Source organism: Ochotona princeps, chromosome 19 (assembly GCF_030435755.1).
Source record: "Ochotona princeps isolate mOchPri1 chromosome 19, mOchPri1.hap1, whole genome shotgun sequence".
Classification (NCBI taxonomy): Eukaryota; Metazoa; Chordata; class Mammalia; order Lagomorpha; family Ochotonidae; genus Ochotona; species Ochotona princeps.
In genome coordinates this window covers 5,803,712-5,823,811 of record NC_080850.1, presented here as the reverse complement: position 1 = coordinate 5,823,811, position 20,100 = coordinate 5,803,712, and the positions used below count along the sequence as shown (strand labels likewise).

Genomic DNA, 20,100 nt, shown 5'->3' with positions numbered 1-20,100 from the left:
TTTGCTAATGTGAGCAACCTTGAAGTCTGAGATGAACCGGGGTGATGCTGTAGTAGCAGGTGCACAAACTCTGCTTCCCCACCAGCCCCTTTTCCTTTTGCTCTGGGCTTGGAACCAAGGAACCCTGCCTACAGGTGTGCACCTGAGCCAGTGAGTAAAAGGAGAATGGGACAGAGGAAAGACCCTATGGCAAAGTGCAGTCAGAGGCAGTGTGAGCACGTGCCACACCCAATGCTGCCACCTGGCCCACTGCTAGAGCCCCTGAGCCTCCCTACTAAGCTGGTTCCTATATCACGTACAGGGGGCAATGGGTGCCAGGTCAAGTCCAGGGTCTAGACAACTCCACCATCATGGGCTCCATGACCACAGAGCCATAACTCTGGGGACCATGGTCCGCATAATGCCTCTCCCTGTCAGGCACTCCAGCACAAAGGTTCACTGACTGTCTCCAACAAGGGCACCCACTCCCTGGAGAAGGCTCACAGCCAGTGGCAAGTGGTGGAGCCCAGGGAGACTGCAGGATCCACCTCGCTGGGCTGGGCATGCATCACTTCCAGTGTTCTCCCACCCGACTGCACGCCTGGTGCCGGCTCCCTTTCTTACAGTCACTAGGACTGCCTCCTTTTCCTTGCTCCCCCCACTGTCCCCGGTCCCCTGGGGAGGGAAATGGGGTCAGCCAAAGCCACTCAGAGTAGTGCCCTGTGCCCACCACAGTTATAGCTCCAAGGAGAAAGAGCCGCACAATCTGAGTGTGACACAAAAATCCCTCCCTGGGAGCTGCCTGCTTAGTGGCCAGCACACATCGCTTTCTGGCCTGGCCACCTTCCCCGCACACCCGTGACCTCAGGGAACAGACCATGCTGGGGCTGCCGAAGGTGTCTGTGACTTCTTCCAGCTCTGTGAAGTGCCAGGGCAAGGGTCTGGGCCTGCTGGGCGGGCACACGGCACCTTAACGATAAAAGCATCTGATAAAAGCATCTGTTCCCTTCTAGGATCTTCCACTCATTTTCCACTTTTTTAGCCTCAGCCAGGAGAGTGTGCCCAAAGCCCGGCGCCTGTCCCAGGGGCACAGGGGCTCCCAGGAGCCTGCAGCTTCTACCTTGCTGGGATGGACAGTGTGGGGAGGGTGTGAGAACCTGGTTGGACTGGCTGAAGATTGGCATGGAACTTTTTTTTTAAATAAGCATTTGCTGTTCTTTTTATTTTTTACCAAACAACAGGAATCTGTGTCCACTATAGAACCTTTGGAAAACAGGGGGAAAAAAAAGCACAGACAAGCAAAAAAAGAGAGAGACATTTTATCAGCTGGGTTTGTGGGCTTCCAAAGCAAGCCACATGGGTGTTCTCAGCCTTTGTGGCTGGGTGAGCAGGCAGGAACCAGCTGGGGCATGTGGTCTGCACACGGCCACTGCCACTTCCGTGATGGGAGCCGGAATACGGTCTTGTGGTCTTGCTGATATTCTAGCAGGTAGGCACAGCACCTTTTGCTCATCTTGCTCTGTGCTGCTGCGTGGCTCGGTGCTGACGCCACCATGCTGGGAGGCTCCTAACAAGGTCCTCCGTAAGCAAATCCTAATGCTGCTGGCCCCACTCAACCCTTGCATCAGTGTTGTGAGACAACTCTTATCCTCCTCCAAGCTGTAGCCTGGGGACACTGAGGCACAAGCAGAGGCAAGCAAGCATGACAGCCCTCTGCAGCCGGGGGTTCCGCATCTGTGGATCCAAATACAGACTGCGAATATTGAGGGGTGGGATGCTGAGTCCATAATGAACACGTGGAGACTTTTCTTCCCACTGTTTCCTAAACAACAGCGTAGAACAACTCCTTACACTGGACTAGCACTGCAAGTCACCTAGCAGTGACTTACAGCAGCCACGAGAACATGCATGGGGGCTCCATGCAAATGGCTAAGCTAGGCTGCAACAGACAGGAGAACCACGCATGGATTTTGGTACCCTTAGCAGGTGTTGGGCGGGTGGGTGGCAGGGGAGTGGGCAAGTCTTGCAGCCAATTCTCCACAGACACCAAGGGGTGATTGGAGCTGAGGTCACACTATTGGCAGGTGACACCTACACAAAGAAAGCCTCCTGCTGGTCACACACCCACTATTTTTTCAACCAAAAGGAAGCAGAAGGCGTTAAAAAAAAAAAGAATCTTACTCTAGGGACATGAGGAGGACATTGGTAGGAATGGCTCTGTCTGGCTTGCAGGGGTAGCATGACACCCAGGGTGTGAGGGCACCCCACAAATGCCCTTGAAGGAGAATACAGCAGGCAGGCAAACAACACAGAGCCACTGTTACCATCCAAGCAGTTCTCATGACCACCAATCTGGCACCTTCTGCGGCCTGAGGCCACAGGCCCAGCATCCAATGGTACAGGCTAAGCGTCACTATCACTCTATGGGCACAGGCGGGTCCAGGAGCCATTCTCATTTTAGCAGCTCAGGTGGGGCATCCACCTGGGCAGCCAGCTCAGACCTCAAAGTCTTGTGTCAGAAAGAGATGCTGTCGCTGGTCTTTGACCCCAGCAGCAGCAGGTAAAGGCGGGCACAGGCTGTGTGCATGGCCAAACCTTGTGCGAACATTGTCAAAGGAAGTCATCCTGCTATTTTATTAACAAATACTGAGCTTGGGGGCCAAGTGCATGGCCCAAGGCCACACAGAACTTAAACTCGGATATGCAGGTCTCTAACACCCAAGATCTTTCCTGCCCTGTCTGGTATTTTTTTCCCCAGAAGACCTGCCTAGGAGGGATATAGGTGATTGGTGACCGGCAGGTACAATGCAGCTAGTTCAGGCAGGGGGTCCAGGGGTGGAACCCCCGAGTGGGAAATGCCCTGCACAACTGGGAGGAGAAGGTGGGAGGGCCTAGCAGTGGCAGGAGAGGCTCAGCTCTCAACTCCCAAGCCTGGCAGGTGGAGGAGGGAGCTCTCAGGGCTGGCATCCTGGGCCCTGCAATCCAGCATCGGCTCTGGGCTTCCTGGAAGAGGGAATGACTAAGGGCTTGCAATACCCATGCTGGCTGGAAGAAGGGAGAGCTTGGGAAGGAGCTGGGACGGTCCCAGGCGCTCACAGAAGAGGAACATGCAGCCCAAAAGTGTCAGTGACGCAGGCAAGGTCACTTGGATCAGTTCCAGGCAGTGTGACTTTAGACACAAGCCTCTCCCTCTCTGATTCTTAAGGCTCCCTCGGGGAACATGCGAATACTAAGCCTTTAGGGTTAGTAGCACTAAGGTGAAAATAAATCCTGCAAATCAGCAGCACCTAAGTCAATACATGCCAGTGGCTCCTGCACTTACACAAAGCTCAAAATGCCTTTACTGCACCTGACCTGCGAACAGCACAGCCTAGTCCAGCACCCACATCTCCAAACACACTCAGAGCATAGGCAGAGCCCACAGCTAGGCCAGCTCATCTACTGCAAAGCCTGCTATCCAACAAGTGGTATGTTCGTGCTTTACTGAGTGTTGGACTGTGATAGGAAATAAACAGGGGCAGGTAGTCTGCTTTGGGAGTTGGGGAGCACCTGTACTGGCTAAGGACGGAAGGAGAACACAGGCAAGTCCCAGAGGAGGAAGCAGCTGGGTGACTGGGCTGGGACAGTGGCTAGACCTGGTGACTGGCAGAAAGGGAGAAGTTCGACAACAGTGAGTGCTCGCTAGGACGGGGTCGAGGTATCCACAGGTACTGCCCGGTGCTCACAAACGCAGAGCTGAAAAGGCACAAAATCCAAGGCCTGGCAATTCCATGCTGTGAACATGCATGAGGAAGTGGCTGCAAAAAGCTCAACTGTGCCACGTCCTCAAAGTCCCCTATAAGGAGCCTGAATAAACAAGGGCTACTCCTCAGAGGAACCAACTTAACACAAAATGAAGCTACGTGCGTCAAATTAGACATCTAAAGGGTGACTTTGAGAAGTCACTTTTAAGACAAGACTTATGTATTTGGTAGGCAGTAACAGACAGAAGGAAAATCAGAGAGAGAGAGAGCTTCTACCTGCTGATTTATTTCTGAAGACTGCAATGCCAGGAGACAAAAGCTCCATCTGGATCTTATATGTGGGTGGCAGGGATCCAAGCACTTGGGCCATGTTCTGCTCTCCCAGGTGCACTGGCAGGAAGCTGGATTTTAAGTGGAGCAGCCAGAGCTCACATAGAACTCAGGTGGTTTCACAGGTGGCAACTTCGCCTGCTGTGTCATGGATGCACCTCCATATGGGAGCACCAGCATGGGATTTGAGGCTTTGGTTTCATTTTGGCCAGGCCCTGGCTGTGCAGCCATTTGGGGAGCGAACCAATAGATTGAAAATCTCTCTGTCTCCCTCTCCCATTCTCCATCCCTTCACCTTTCCAATACATTAAAAATATAAAATAAAAAAAATACAACTTTAAACCACTCCAGACCAGAGAATTTTTAGGGGCATATTTATGTAAAAACACTGAATGTAGTACGGGCCTACCTACTACTCTGTAACTATAAAGACACCAGGGACTCCTACCTTTACCAAGGTTGCCTTTACGGCATATAAAGTACAACTCAGCTAAGCAGTTAAACAATCACACCTCCTGAGCCTAATTTTGAAATAGCACATGGGTTGGGACTGGCACTGTGGTACAGTGGGTTAGTGCACTGCAGGCATTCCATAGGGATGCTGGCACAGATCCGAGTTCTGGCTGTTCCTCTTCTGATCTAGCTCCCTGCTAGTGATCAGGGAAAGCAGTGGAGTAATGGCCCAAAGCCTTGGGACCTTGCATCCACGTGGGAGACCCAGAAGCCTCTTGCTTTGCACAGGCCCAGCTCCAACAGTCTGGCCATTTGGGCAGTGAATCAATGGATAAAAGATCTCTGTGTCTTTCCTTCTTTGCCACTATGCTCTTTGAAATAAAAATAAGATAAATCCTTAACAAAACAAAACAAGATATCAGCTCAAGTGGCACAGGTGGCCCAGCCCTGAGCTCCAGGAGCAACTCTCTGGGAACACTTGTAACACCTGTGGTCTGCTTCGTCCCAGGAAACTAAGTGCCAAGCTCATGGCATGTGAGGACAGCAGTGATGGTGCATCATGGGGACCAGGACTCATCACAATGGATGAGCACATTGTGTGTGTGTGTGTGTGCACAAACGTGTGTGTGGTGTTGCCCCGTCCCTACCAGGGCTTGGATGTGGATTTCCCCTTGGGGTTCAGGTGCTGGAAGCTCTGCCCACAGCACACCAGTGTTGAGGTGGTAGGACCTTAGGTGGAGTCCAACAGTTGGGATGCCTGGGGTGCTATCTTGGGAAACGACCCAGTAGTTGGGTTAATGAGATTCCAGTTAGCTCCTAAAAGAACACCATGCCTCCAAGAATGCCACTGCCCGGGCAGCACGGTAGCCCAGGGAGCTTTCGTCAGAGATCAAACTGCTAGGGTTGCCCAATCCTGGACTTTCAGCTAAAAAGCTTATTTTTTCCCCCAAAGAAACCAGCCTCTGTATTTTGTCTAGCAACAGGAAAGGGACAAACATGTGGCAATTAATGCCTGGAGACATCTTTGGGAAGCAGGGAAGGTAGAGAGAGAAGCCTGTGGGCTGGAGACACACAACCCCTCCCTACATTGTATTGAACTTGAGATCCCACAGCCTTGAGGGATGTAGTCATGGGGATACTGTGCAGGAAGCCAGAGCTCAGAGAGGTATACTAACCAACCCCAGGTCACAGCAGCCAGTGGGACTATCCTGCTTGGCATTCTCTCCAAAGTGGCGTCAGGAAGGGGCATGGCAACTGGGAGTCCAGGGCCACACCTGTCCTGGATGGCCACCTGTCCACTCCCTCCAGTGTGTGTGTCTGTGTGTGTGTATGTGTGTTGGGGGAGGAGGGCATCTGGGGATCGGGTGTAGCCACAGTCAGTGCCTGTTGGCTCCAGAGCCCCCGTCCCTCACTGCCGTCACCCTGTCCCTGTGGCTGACTCAGGTCCCACTCTTCTCATTGGATGACCCCAAAAAGATTGGCGAGAAGGGGAGGGCTCCCTCTGAATCACACAAATGACTAAACCCACATGCAGGAAAAGAGTCCCGGATGCAATCTCCCTGGCGTGTGACACCAACCACAGCATGTGGCAGGCAGGCAAGCAGGCAAACAGTCGAGGAAACCCAGCCCAGGCCAGTCCCATGGTCACTCAACTTGTACAAGTGGCTGGCCTCACCCCCATCTTACAGCTGAGTAAACTGAGGGTTGGAGAGAACCCACAGCCAGCCAAACCAGAGGTCAAAGTTGAAATCTGTGACTTCCCCTGGATGGTTGTCTCTGGGGGTTCCCAGGAATGTGACTAAATGCTTAGAAAGGTACCCCTCAAAGCTACAAAACCTTAGGGGGAAAAACCCATGGGGGTGGGGAAAGCTCCTAGCTTTTCCAAGAACTTTGCTCAGGGGACTCTAAGGTCTGGGAGAAGGTGGAACATCACTCCGGGGGTGCAACAGACCTCCCACCCACATCCCTTCTCTGCTCCTGGCTGGGACCTTACCCTGCACTTTATCTTTCTCCTTGGTCAAATGAACTTAAGAATGGCCACCTGAAATGCGTGGGGGAGGCAGGCAAGGTGAGCAGAGTGCAGCCCGGATCCACTGGGGTCTAGCCAGCTCCAGGATCCTGGGGTGGGTGGGAACTGGGGGAGATGGCAAGGAGAGTCTTCCAGACTTCTTGCATGCTGCCATGCGGGCGCATGCAGTCTTCATACCAAAGAAGCAACTCAGCCACACACTCAACAGGCTCTGACAAGAAACCCACATTTGGCAGCATTTGTAGTCGTAAGCTGGGTTTGGGAGTGGAGTGAAACTTGGTTCTATTTAAAGATGCCACAGGTCCAGGAAATAGCTTCTCCCCCAGCGGGCTGGGTCTGGCGAGGGGCTGCCCCAGTCGGCAGGGCCCTGCTGGAACAGCCAGGACGCAGTATCCCACAGGCTGCTGGTGGAAGCTCTGTCGCAGGGCTACAGACGACCCAGCTTTTTAAAACAGGCAGGCTGAAGAGGCCTGGGAGCTGCCGAGGGGCCAGGCCACGCCCTTTTCTAGTCATTGTTCCACGCGGCTTTGTTAGGATTTTTTCCCTCCCTCTTGTTTGGTTTTCCTTCCTGGTCAACTTTTTCTCCTAGCGTAGCTGGGTCACTGACATACCACAGGCCCTCCTCTCCAGGAGCCAGGCCCTCCCGGGGGCTGCGGCCAGACCCATCATTCCAGAACCCCAGGAGCTGCCCACTCACAACACCCCTCCACCCCCGGCGCGCGTCAGGGGTGGGGTGCATCTCAGGGCCACGTGAGGGCAAGCCATGCCGCACGCCCCCAGCAGGCCGCTCCCAGCGCCACCTTCCACGGAGGTCACCCCTCGGTGCCTTCCCAGGCTGTTGCTGTGGGTTCCAGAAGCTGCCTCCTCCTTTTGCACCTCAGCCTTATCCATCGGTAAAACCAAGCCATTCGACCCATTTTCCTGAAATCTCTCAGCCAGGTGCTCTGCACAGAGGGAGGCACCAGGAGGGGAAAAAAAACAACAACTTTCGGTACATTTTTTAAACACAACTTATTGGGGAGAGGAGGCAGGGACTGTTCTTTTTAACCCTTTTAGGTGCAGTCAACCAAACGATATATTTTCAGAGATCTCCCAAAAGGACAGGGCCAAACTTGGCAGTCTCCCGGGGGACTCCCAGTGGCCGTGCTCTGCAGGCGGGGTTGGTGATGGTGAGGGTGGGCACAGGAGCAACAGGGAGAGGGCAGGGGGCAACCGGGCCACCACGAACCTCTCCCCAACCCCAACCCCTTGCGGTCACTCTGGGGACTGGGCAGGGCGAGTGGAGTTGGGGGACAGCCAGGGACAGGGTGCGGGGAAGACAGCCGGGGACGGAAGGGGAAGAGGAGGGGGCGAGGAGGGGGAAGGGATGCAGCGGAGAAGCGAGCGAGGGAGAGGAGGGGGATGGGAGGGGGAGGAGTCGGGAGACCCGAGCTGTGGCGCGGCTGGGCCCGGCCGGGCCGGGGAGCAGCGAGAGGCGCAAGGAGGCAGAAGTTGGCCGAAGCTGGGGCCCCGGGCCCGCACCGCCGGGGCGCGCGCGTGGGCGTGGGGCGCGCGGCACTCACATAATGCTTGTTGGGCACCCGTCGCTTCTGCACGTCCAGCACCTTCACCTCCACGATGCTGCGCCGTGGCGGCATGGCCGCTGCTGCACGGGGCCCCGGGACACCAGACGCGGGACGAGGGACGCGAGCCGTAGCCGGGGCCGAGCGATCTGAGAAGCCAGGCCAAGCACGAGCTGAAGCTGCCGCCGCCGCCCTTCGCTCCGCGCGCCCTCCGGCCGGGCCCGGCCCGCCCCCGGCCCGCCCCCCGCGCCGCCGGCCCGCCCCCCTTAAAGGGCCCAGCGCGCGGCCCCCGCCGGCCACGTCCGGGCCCCCGCCACCACGCCTTTGTCTCGGGCGCCGAGCCCCGCCACCCCGCCCCGCTCCGGCCCGGGAGGGGACCGGTTAGCGCGCACGCCGCTGGCCACGCGCTGATGGGCGCGCGGGAGGCTTCCCGCACTCCTTTGCTCGGATTCCAAGGCAGTCTCTCTTGCCCAGCCTGTGTGACCTTGGCACAGGTTGTTTCACCTCCCCAGCTTGGCCTCATCTGTAGAATGGGTTCGCATGACTGTCTGGCAACCGACAGAAAGCCCCCTGCCCTTGTCTGGGTCGCAACATCAATGTTGGCAATTGTTAGCCCATCGGGGCTAGAGATTCAAGGCGGAGCCCAGGGAGTGGTAGGGGGGTGGCAGAAGGAAAGAACAAGACAAGCCATATGCACAGAGCAGCTCAACGGGGTAAGGCGGTGTGGGGCCTGGGGGTGCCTGTGAACAGCTGTAGAGCCCCTTACCCACACCAGGTGCTGAGAGCCTGTGCTTTTGGGAGAACCTTTTATTGAGTCTTGGACAACTCTGGAGTGACAGATACTAGACCCCATATTAAGAGTGGATTGCTGATTACAGAGGGGGGGACGTGGGGAGGTGGGCAGGTGCATGGGATGCCTGGTTTCCTGAGGCAGCCTGGCTGGGGCTGCCCCACATTTCCTCATCCGCTCTCTTCCGAGCCACTTTGGAGAGATGTTGCCTGTTACAGTGAATGAAACAATGAACAGAAGGAGAGGAGATTGGGGCCAGCGGTCAGCACCCTCGCAGCTCCCAAGCCAAAGCGTTTTCCGATCTGGGCCTGGAAGAATTCAGGGCTCTTTTCCACCCAGCATTCAAGGTTGGTCTTTGAAAGGGCAGAGTCGGGGTTAGCTAGGAGAAAGCTGTCCGGCGGCCACCCTGGCCAGGCCACCTGAGCTGTCAGGAGCTGACTCGGTTCCCTTGACCCCTGTGTCCCTGCTGCAGGGCCTCTGCATCCTGTTCTGCCCTGGGTGATCTCTCCCCAGGCTCTTCCCTGCCCACTGGGCTTCCCTCCAGGCTTGGCTGATGGGAAGGCACACACTTGGCCAAAGGTGGCCTTTCCCAGCTGCTGGCTCTGGGGGTCTCCACTGATGGTGCCCACAGTGGCTGCTTCAAGTTCCCGTACTGCGTCCTCCTGAACTCTATCCACTCCCTCACCGGCTTGACTTCTGCCAAACCACGCTCCTGGGTACCATGGCAGACGGCGTCTGTTTGGTATATCGCTACGTTCATTCCTTTTAGTCGCCGTCTTCTGGTGTACAGCCTGCCGAGTCCAAGGGGCCCCGTCCAGTGTGCTGAAGGCCGGGCCCTTCAGTCCATTTTTACCTCCCCCTCTGCACCAGCAAGCTTTCCTAATAAGGCAGAACCGCAGAATGCAGAAGCGGCAGGAAAGACGGTGAATCAGCCCATTTGCTCGGTTTTCCCAGACGGGAAGAGAGAGAGAGGGAGAGAGAGAGAGAGACCTGCCCCCAGGTCAACCCCTCAGCTGCAGGACCAGGTCCTCAGCTGGGCTGTGGTTGCCAGGCCTGGAGCACCCCACCCCACCCGCCTAAGGAGAAGATGCTGAATTTGCACCTTCCCACATCCTGCTTTTGTCTTCCTTTTTATTGGAATCTGTGACAGTAAATCCCACAATTTCAACCATTTGAATTCCATCGTCCCCCCAGGGAAACTCTATACTTTTGAAACCAACAGCTCCTCGTGACTTCCCCCAACCCCTGGGGACTACCCTTCTACTCTCCCCATGAATTTGATTTCTTCAGATGCCTCAGGGAAGTAGTGGCAAGAAATGTGTGTGTGTGTGTGTATACATGGAAGATTATATATATGAAGATTATATTCACAAGATCTGTACATAACAATTTATTTGAGAGAGATACAGAAAGGGAGACAGAGAGACTCTTCCATCCACTGGTTCATTTCCCAGGTAGCTGCCATAGTGGGGCTAAGCTAGGTTGAAGCCAGGAGCTTCATCTTGGTCTCCCGTGTAAGTGCAGGAGCCCAAGCACTGGGACCATCCTCTGCTGCTTTCCCAGGATGGGATCATGAACATGGAAAGTGGAGCAGCTGGGATTTGAACCGGCACCCTTATGGGATGCCAGCACTACAAACAGTGGGTTTAACTGGCTATGCCACAGTGTCGGCCCCTGATTGTATATTCTTTATCCACTTCTCTGTCAATGGTCACTTACGTTATGTCCACCTTTTTCCTGTTATGACTCACAGTGTTATGAATGTCAATATACAAATGTCTCCTGTAATATTTACTTTGAATTTTTTTGGGTATCTACCAAGAAGCGGAACTGCTGAATCATGTAGTGATTCTGTTTAATTTTTGTTGAGTGCCTGCAGCCTCTAACACACCCTTCAGTGCTGTGCCAGGGCTCCAACATCCGCACCTCTTGTCAACACTTGTTATTTGCTGTTTGTTTATTTGTTTTTGACAACAGCGATTCCCAGTGGCAAGAAGGGGGCTCTTGTTGTGGTTCTGACTTACATTTCTCTGCCGAGTAGAGCTGTCCAGGTGGATCTCTTTCTGGGTGCTGTCCTGCCCTTTTTAGCTCTTTGGAGAAATCGCTATTCAAGTTCTTCACCCAGTTTTCACTTGAGCTATCGGTTTTTGTCTTGTATTTCTGTCTGCTACCAGGCAGCCTGGGCTTTTCTTGAGTATTCAGCGTTATTTTGGGGAGGAGTTGCAATGTGGGCTGCTTGTGGCTTAGGTTGGTCATGCAGATTGGAAAGAGGCACTTGGCTTCTGTCTGGGAGAACTGATAATACAAATCGTAACTTGGGTGGCCTGAGTTCCCTGGAATGGGAAGGACTTCCTCACAAGTGCAGAACACTCTGGCAAGTTCAAGTTCGTCTGGGAACCCAAACCCGAAGAGGGAACTATAAATGAATGAGAAGTCCTACCTGAAATTCAAATTCTAAATTTAAGCTGGCTCCCGACCTAGGTGTCAGCCTAACAATATTTATGGGGGTTTGCTAATGGGGCTGGTCATAGGTTACGGTGCAGAAGACACGAGACCTTACTTGATGGTAAAAGCTAAAACAGAGTATCCCTGCTGTAATGGAAAATGTCATCGAAGAGAAGCATGAGGGCTGGCCTGGAGTGAACTGGTCTAGGGTGAGCCATTGAAGCCAGCCTTACTCCCGGATATGCCAGCCTGACTCCCAACTATACTCCGGTGTGAATCAGTGCCCAGCATGTGCTGGGCTACCCACCGAGTGTGTGGCGTGGGCCTGGCCTCTCTTCTCTGTCAGAAGGCAGTGAAAGCAGCAGTGACCTTGCAGACAGGTTCTGAGGGCTGAGATCCTGTGAGATGATTTCCAAGGAGGTCAGGGACAATGCAGATGATGAAAAACCAGCATGGGGTTCGTGACAGGCAGAGAAAACTCCCTGGATGGCCAGGCTGGGTCAGGCCAAAGCTGGGATCCCCATACTTGGGGTGGGTTTCTCCCTTGGGTGTCAGGGGCCCGACAAACTGTTGCCTCCCCAGGTGCCACTGGAGCGAAGCAGGGACTCAAACCCAGGTATTCCAAAATGGGTTGTGTCTTCCCCACCCAAATGGCAGCTTGACCTTTGGGCCAGCGCATTCCATGGAACCTTCCGTGGTACCCTCATATGTGGAAAGTGCATGTATGTGTACTATTCTGCCTCCAGCCCCATCCCACTTGTAATTCTAATGCTGAATCCCTGAACTGCAATTGCTTCTCTTTCCTGGCCCTTGGCGTAGCCCTGAGTGCTAACCGCAGCCTCAGGTCCCCTGCCACATGTCTCAATCTGAGACACCCTGGGGTTCTTGGGAGAAGGTAACTTCTGATTTTCCCTGCCTGCAAGCCTTGGTGCATGCCTCTCTTTTCTCCACTGAGTCTAGTGGTGGATGAACGCTCACTCAGTCTTCAAAGCTTGGCTTGGAAGTCACCTCCTCCAGGAAGCCCTGCCTTCTCCCCTGGCCAGTACTATGCCTTATTCCAGCCATTACTCTGGACTTCATGTATTTCTTCTTCTTAATAGCCAATTCTCTTGGCAGACGCCAAGTTCCCAAGGAGCCGGAAGATTTCAGTCTCACATCCCCTGGCATCGACTCAGTGTAACAGAGACAATGGACGCATCTGCCTCTCCCTTACTCCACAGTGAATTATTCTGGCTGTAATTGAGTCTCCAGGGCTGGCTGCTTTGCACCCCCGCCCCTCCCATTCCCCAGAGAACTCTCCCACCCCATCTAGCTTTGCTGTTTCTTTAGATGTTTCTGGAAGCATCAGTGCCTCTTTTGATTGAGCTGTGGAGAAGACCAGATAGAGAAATAAAAGCTGAGTCTTCTGCCCTAGCTGCCTTCTTCCCTCTAAATTCCTGTACTAGGCATGCACCTTGCAAGTGTAGAAGCTGAAAGCCCATGTCAGCACCAGCGTGCCGCAGGATGCGTGTTTGGGAGGACGGCTGCATAGCTGCTGGGCGTGGAGCCCATCCACCTGCACCACGTGGTGATACTGGGGTCCGCAGCCTGTGGGCCACACCTCTCCCAGGTGCTGGGTCCCCTGGCACAGATAGCCGGGCCCAGGAAGTTGAGACCATCTGTTTCTCTGTCTCTTTTCCTCCTTTGCCCCCTGAGGAGGAGTCAGGCTGCTTTTGAGGACACAGGCAGGGCACCTAGAGAGAGATTCCATCCCTCTGAGACCGCTCGTCTGATTGACTGGCCTTGCAGGACACTCATAGTGAACACAGCGGAACCTGCAGATGCTTAGGAACTGATACAGCTGGGGCCTCTAAAATGGTTCACGGCCCGTGAGGAAGCGAAATCCCAGGCGCCTAGGCTGAAGAGGCAGAGCCGCGGGGGTGAGGAGCAGGTGCAGTGATGGTCCATCCAAGGGTATGGCTGCCCCCCTTCCATTGTCCCCTCACTGTCTTTCCTGTGAAATTTCTTCCCTAAAGCACAGCCTTGTTCTTGATCATCCCCTGTTCTAGACCTTTCCAGCTGCCACGGCCCAAGTATGTTTGTGGGAGTTGGGATCCGGGAGTGGATTCCTTCATCAGGACTGCTTTCCTGGCCACTAGGGCTTTTTCAGATGGCGCATACACCACAGCTGCTGTCGTTCAGGAGCTATGTAGAGGGATGCATGTGGCCGAGCAGCAGCTGACGCTGCAGAGCACCACTCGGTTCCTGTCCGCATCTCTGTCTCCTGTGTCCTGTTCGTCTGCAGAGCAAACATTCTTGCTGTCATTCCAGTGGGCGAACCCGCACTTGGAAAAGTTGCCCAGGGCGCGAGCACAGGAGAGCTGAGGAGCTGGGATCTGAACCCAGGTCTCGCTGGCTGCTTGGCATGGGTTCCTTCCATTGAAGCAAGATTTCGCCTTGGGGACAGGCCTGGGGGAGTCTTCCTGATTCTGCACTCGCTCTCTTGTATGAAGTAGGTGCACTCTTCCCTGTATTCAGCCAGGTGGGTCTTTAGAAAAAGCTAATTGGATCCTATCTCCCCAGTTGAACCCCAGTGACACCCTGATGGCATTCAGAATAGAGGAAGATATCTTACCACAGCCCTCCAGGCCCTAAAGGATCCGACCTCTGAGGACCCATTGACCTCATTTTGTCCCCTTCCCCAGGCACACCCTCTTACTTCTCTCCATTGTAGAACATCCCCACTTTGTACTACTTGCTGTTCCCTCTTCCTGGGATGCTGTTCCCTCTTCCTGGAATGCTGTTCCCTCACTTAGACCAGGCCCATCTGCCAGGCGTTAGTTTAAATGCCATCTGTCCTGGGACCTTCCTTCAGCAGCGCCGGCTGCCCCCTTGTGTGTCTTCTCCTATGCACGTGTCACTATTTACATGGCCTTTTTGTTCTTTCTGCACGGGAGTGGCAGCCGCAGCAGCTGCAGCCCAGCATTGCTTGTTGGCCGTGGTCCCCAGGGAAGTGCCCACACAGCACCAGCCGGCTCTCAGTGAATATCTGTCAAGTGAATGTCTTTGCCATGAGAAGGGCAGGATGTCTTCCTCCCCATCCTGTCTGACCCTCGGTAACTGCTTGGCAAATGTTGGTTGAGTGAATGGACTCCACGCCACAACTGGGTGAACAGAACGTGTGCATGTCTGCAGGCTCATGCTGATTACAGAGAAGCGTGGGATACATGTTTCCGGACGCTTCCAAGGGAGCCAAGCCTGGCACCGGCTTCTGGGAGACTGAGACGCTTGGAGAACCACATCACACCTTTGTGGGGCGGCCCCACATTTGAGTGCATTTTCATAACCGACCACAAGGTGGCAGCCTTCCATGGCCATCTGCACACCCCTGGGAGCAAACAAAATGTTTCATCAGTTGCTTCCTGGTGGCTCCCTGCTCTCTCACTTTCTCACGTTCTGCCTGCTTGGTTACTCTGGGAAGTCGCTCTATTGCATATGAACATTTGGGTTATTGTGGTTCAGTCTTGTCTACTCAGAGAAAATGTACTGGAGCATGATCCAAAAGTGCAACAGCCCAGGGAGTATTAAAGACTATCACTTATTCCCACTGTTGCTGTGACGTAGGGGGTAAAGCTGCCACCTGCAGTGCTGACATCCTGTATGGGCAGTGATTTACATCTTCCCTGCTCCACTTCCAATCCAGCCCCCTGCTAATGCGCTTGGGAAGGAAGATGGCCTAAGTGCTTGTGCCCCTGCCACCCGTGTAAGAGTCCCGGAAGAAGCTTCTGGCTTCAGACCAACTCAGCTTTGGCTGTTGCAGCCATTTAGGGAGTGAACCAGTGGATGGAAGATTTCGCTCTCTGTTTATGCCCCCCCCCCCAGTAACTGTGTTCAAATAAATAAATAAATCCTTTTTAAAAACCCAACAAATACTGCTTAAACAAGTATTTATCAGGTATCAAGTAAGTATCAGGCACTTCTTACACCAATGAGTGTAATGGGTGAAGATTCGTTGGCACTCACATTGCAACAGGAAGGACAGAGCTCACACGCAAGAAATGTACTAAAGGTGCAGTCTGCTGGAAGGGATGAGAATCAGGAATACCCCCTAAGTAGCGCAGGAGACTGCTGGAAAGGCAAGGGGAAGAATTTTACATGTGGGGATCAGAGAGCGGACAAGTCAGGTGGGTCCTAGGGAAGAGGGCACAATCACCCGTGAAGGCCCGCTGTGTGTGAAGGTGGCTGTGGCTGGTGGCCAGGTGGTGCGGGAAGGAGGCTGGCATGTGGAGCCAGAAAAAGAAGAGGAAACAGGATGTGGGCAGCGGAGTGGTACCCAGACTTCAGGTGACACAGAACCTGGCAGGGACCTGGGCACTCTGGCTCTGTCTCGGGGAAAACTGGAGTGGGTGAGAGCTCGCATGTATGAGCTGCAATGTGACCTGATTGGTCTGAGAGGTAGAGAGCTGGATATCAGGGAGAGTGAGCTCCCACCCGCTGGTTCTGTGCCCAGATGCCTACAACATCTAGAACTAGGAGCCGGAGCCAGGATTTCAATCCAGATCTCCCACATGGGTGGCAGGAACCCCACTGCTCGAGTCCTCACTGCCACATCCCTGGGCCACCGTGAGTGGGAAGCTGGAGTCCGGAGCCCAGCTCGGGTGCTCTGAGGTGGGACACAGGTATTTTCACCTCTAATGCAAACTCCCAAAGCCTGACCTGTGTGTTAAAGCGCCCCCCATTGGGCCCGGCGGTGTGGCCTAGTGGCTAAAGTCCTCGCCTTGTACGCCCCGGGATCCCATGTGGGCGCCGGTTCTAATCCCAGCTCCCTGCTTGTGGCCTGGGAAAGCAGTCGAGGATGGCCCAAAGCCTTAGAACCCTGCACCCATGTGGGAGATCCAGAGGAGGTTCCTGGCTCTTGGCTTCTGATCGGCACAGCACCGGCCGTTGCGGTCACTTGGGGAGTGAATCATTGGACAGAAGATCTTCCTCTGTCTCTCCTCCTCTCTGTATATCTGACTTGATAATAAAAATAAATAAATCTTTAAAAAGAAAAAGACATAAAGTGCTCCCTATGCCTGCTAGAAGGACAGACTCCTGCTCTCCTGGTACACACTCAGTGTTCACCTGCTGGAGTTCAGAGCTGGCCATGTGACTCGCTTGGTGGCCAAAGCAGGTGCACCTGCAGGCCTGGATACAGTGGGTTACTCTGCCTCTACTGTGTGTCTGACCGTGGCCTGCATGGCGGCTACGGTGTCACTCTGTGTCCTGGAGGGACTTCTGTCAGCAACAGAGATCCTTTGCAGACGTGTGAGCCTAAGAAAAACCTCTTTGAGCTCAGCGACTGGACTTCTTTGTATCGTTTGTTACTGCAGCGCAGCCTAGGTTAGAAGAAAGGGTACCAGGAAGAGGGCTGCTGCAGGGGCCACTGTAACAGTGCAAATAAGAGGTGATGATGACCCAAACCAGGATGTGAGCAGCAGAAAGCTGAGATGTGGCTGTAGTCAGAGAAGGCTAATTGCATTTTATTGGGGGCTGGATATATTGATTGACCAAACAAGCTTGAGTTTTGTTCTGGGATGCAGCCACTGGGAAATGGTGTAATCCTTCAGGATCTTGCCTTTGAATCCGGCTAGGCATGATCAGAGCTGCACTTAACCTAGGGTCATTCTTTTTTCTGCACTGCAGAGTCAAGATCCCTGTTGAGCATGGAGCTGATTTCTGGGGAGCTGCAAGGTTTTCTGCTCTTGCCACCAGAGTGGGCATCATTCTTGGTCCCTCTGGCTGCAGTCTGACCACTTCCCTGGCATCCTTCTGGGTGGTGCCTGCCTGACCACGGGCAGTGTCCTCTCCTGCATGTTTATTCACGCTCACTGGACACGCAAAGAGCACCCCTTGCAGCGCGGATATGCTGTCTGCGGGAATCGCTCCTGCCCTCCGCTCCAACCTGCCTTCACTTCCACACACTCCCAGTCCCTTCTCTCCAGGGGCTGCCAGGGGCTTTCCTGCCTGTTTGTGGTCAGGATGATGGAAGGGTTCCCCTCAAATATTGTCCCTAGGAGTCCCTGTTCATTTTTGTCTGAGGTAAAACATCTTCATTGCTACAGTTTTGTATAGTTTGTGCTGCTTTTTAGTGACTTCAGGAGAGAGGGTAAACCTGGCAGCTGTCACTACAGCCTGGCTAGAGCCCATGCTGCCCACAGGATCGGCTCTAAGACCCTCCACTGACATCAAAGGCCACGGATGCTCGACTTCTTCATGTGAAGCATGTGATATTCACATAGAACCCACACACATCCTCCCATTGTCCCTGGATTACATGTAACATCTGATGTGTAGTTATTATACTTGAAGCTGTGGAAGTAGAGCCTGTGCCTACATAGGGCAACTGTGTTGCATTTTGATTCGGAAACTCTGCAGAGGGTCGCCACTCACCAAGCAATGCGAATGATAGCCAGTTTTCGTGACATAAGTAAAATACATTCCAAAGTCATGAGCAGCTAATGCAATCAGCCAGCAGCTGATTTTTCACTGGTGCAAGGGCTTTCTCTTATAATCAATGACAACGCACAGCTGATCAAATAACCATCTCACAGTCTTTTTTAGGATTCTAACATCTGGAATGCTACGGGTCTGTTACGTTCATTTTGTCTTGTTAATTCTCCTTTCTTTGATTTTTTTCCTGTGGACATTTTACTTGGAAAGGCAGTTGTGGAGGGAGTTGGAGGCCTGCCATGACTTTGCCTTTCCTCAGAAAGGCTGTGGGGACATCTCAGGGAAATCCCAGGCCTCTTGCTGGTTTCTAGAAGGTGGCTTGCCCATCCCAGCCCAAAGTGTGGTCCTGCTTTACTTGGATTCCAACCGCAGGCACGCTTGGGTCCTTGTCTGTGTCCGCCCAGCACCTGGAGGCTGGCCGAAGGGCAAGTCAAGCTCCCAGATGGCCTCATTACATATTTCTTGCAGGTCAGCTGAGCCAGAAGTTCCTGGTCACCAGTTGGGCTTCCTGGCCTGAGGAGACACATGCTGTTAGACATCTGAGGACATAAATGCATGGTCTCCAGCTGTTTTGTTTTACTTTTTTTTTTTTAAAAAGATGTATTTATTTTTATTACAAAGTCGGATATACAGAGAGGAGGAGAGACAGACAGGAAGATCTTCTGTCTGATGATTCACTCCCCAAGTGAGTCACAATGGCCGGTGCTGCGCGGATCAGAAGCTGGGAACCAGGAACCTCTTCTGGGTCTCCCACACGAGTGCAGGGTCCCAAGGCTTTGGGCCATCCTCGACTGCTTTCCCAGGCCACAAGCAGGGAGCCGGATGGGAAGTGGAGCTGCTGGGATTAGAACCGGCGCCCATATGGGATCCCGGGGCGTTCAAGGTGAGGACTTTAGCCCCATGGCATCAGCCCCTGTTCATAACTCTTGTTAAAAAATGTGCATTTTCACGGACATTTTGAAGATCCATGGTGTGCATGGATTTCTGCTTTGTTGCATTAAAATGAACTGATCTTTTGATTTTCCATGAATGTTTTGGAACATATATGCATATACAGGCTGGGACCAGCCACATAGGCCTAGTGAGCCTAGAGGACAAAAGATGACTTCAGGGCCTGGCGCGGTGGCCTAGTGGCTAAAGTCCTTGCCTTGAATGCGACAGGATCCCACATGGGCGCCGCTTCTAATCCCGGCAACCCTGCTTCTCATCCAGCTTCCTGCTTGTGGCTTGGAAAAGCAGTTGAGGATGGTCCAAGGCCTTGGGACCCTGCACCCGTGTGGGAGACCCAGAAGAGGCTCCTGGCTCCTGGCTTCAGATTGGCATAGCACCGGCCGTTGCGGTCACTTGGGGAGTGAATCATCGGATGGAGGATTTTCGCCTCTGTCTCTCCTCTCTGTATGTCCACCTTTCCAATAAAAATAAATGAATCTTAAAAAAAAAAAAAGATGACTTCAGTCTTGCCACACTGCAACAGGCTCGAAGAGGAAAGGACGTGGAACAGAACCTCACAGGATGGGAGGGGTTTTTCAGGGAGGGGCTGGGGAGGTGCTATGTGGCAACAAGACTGAAATGACATGGGGCTGATGGGCAGTGTGGCTGTGAAAGTGAGGGCCAACATGGTGTGTGGCCTTGTAAGGGACAAGAGGGCCACTGGCAACTCAGACAGCGGCAGAGGACACAAATCTTGCATCCATTGGCTCACTCTCCAACAGCCAGAGCTGAGCTAATCTGAAGCCAGGAGCTGGGAGCTTCTTCTGCGTCCCCCTCACAGGTACAGGGTCCCAGGGCTTTGGGCCATCCTTTACTGCTTTCCCAGACCATAAGCAGGGAGCTGGATGGGACGTGGAGCAGCCAGGATACACACTGGCACCCATATGGGATGCCGGCATGTTCAAGGCAAGGTCTTAAGCTGCTAGGCTACCACACCAGGCCATTATTTTATTTTCATCAACTTGAAACTCAGAGAGAGGCCTTCAATCCACTGGCTAGTTCATGCCCCCAAGTACCCAGAACAGATCGGCCAAGCTGAAGCCAGGAGCCAAGAACTTCATCCAGGTCTCCCCTGTGGGTGGCAGGGACCCAGGGACCTGAACTGTCATCCTCTGCCTCTGGGATCACATCGCAGCAAGTCAGACTGGAGGCAGACTGGCTGGGACTGGAACCAGGCACTGCAATAAGGGATGTGGGTGTCCCACATGACCCAGGGCCCCACAATGCCAACCCTAACCTTCTTCTGCTGCAAGGTCAAGGGCAAGGTGCTGGCCCACTCAGTCACTAATCTATAGATGACCACCTCTC

The 20,100-nt window shown here is 53.7% G+C and overlaps 1 protein-coding gene across 1 annotated transcript in view; it reads right to left on the bottom strand.

Annotated features, from left to right (window-relative positions):
• Positions 1-8,280, bottom strand: part of SH3PXD2B (SH3 and PX domains 2B) — a 91,462-nt gene extending 83,182 nt beyond the window's left edge. Inside the window, exon 1 of the mRNA XM_004587423.2 lies at positions 8,097-8,280. Within this exon, the coding sequence (XP_004587480.2) occupies positions 8,097-8,171 (75 nt within the window). The 5' untranslated portion in view covers positions 8,172-8,280. The remainder of the gene's footprint in view (positions 1-8,096) is intronic.
• Between the last annotated feature and the right edge of the window lie 11,820 nt (positions 8,281-20,100).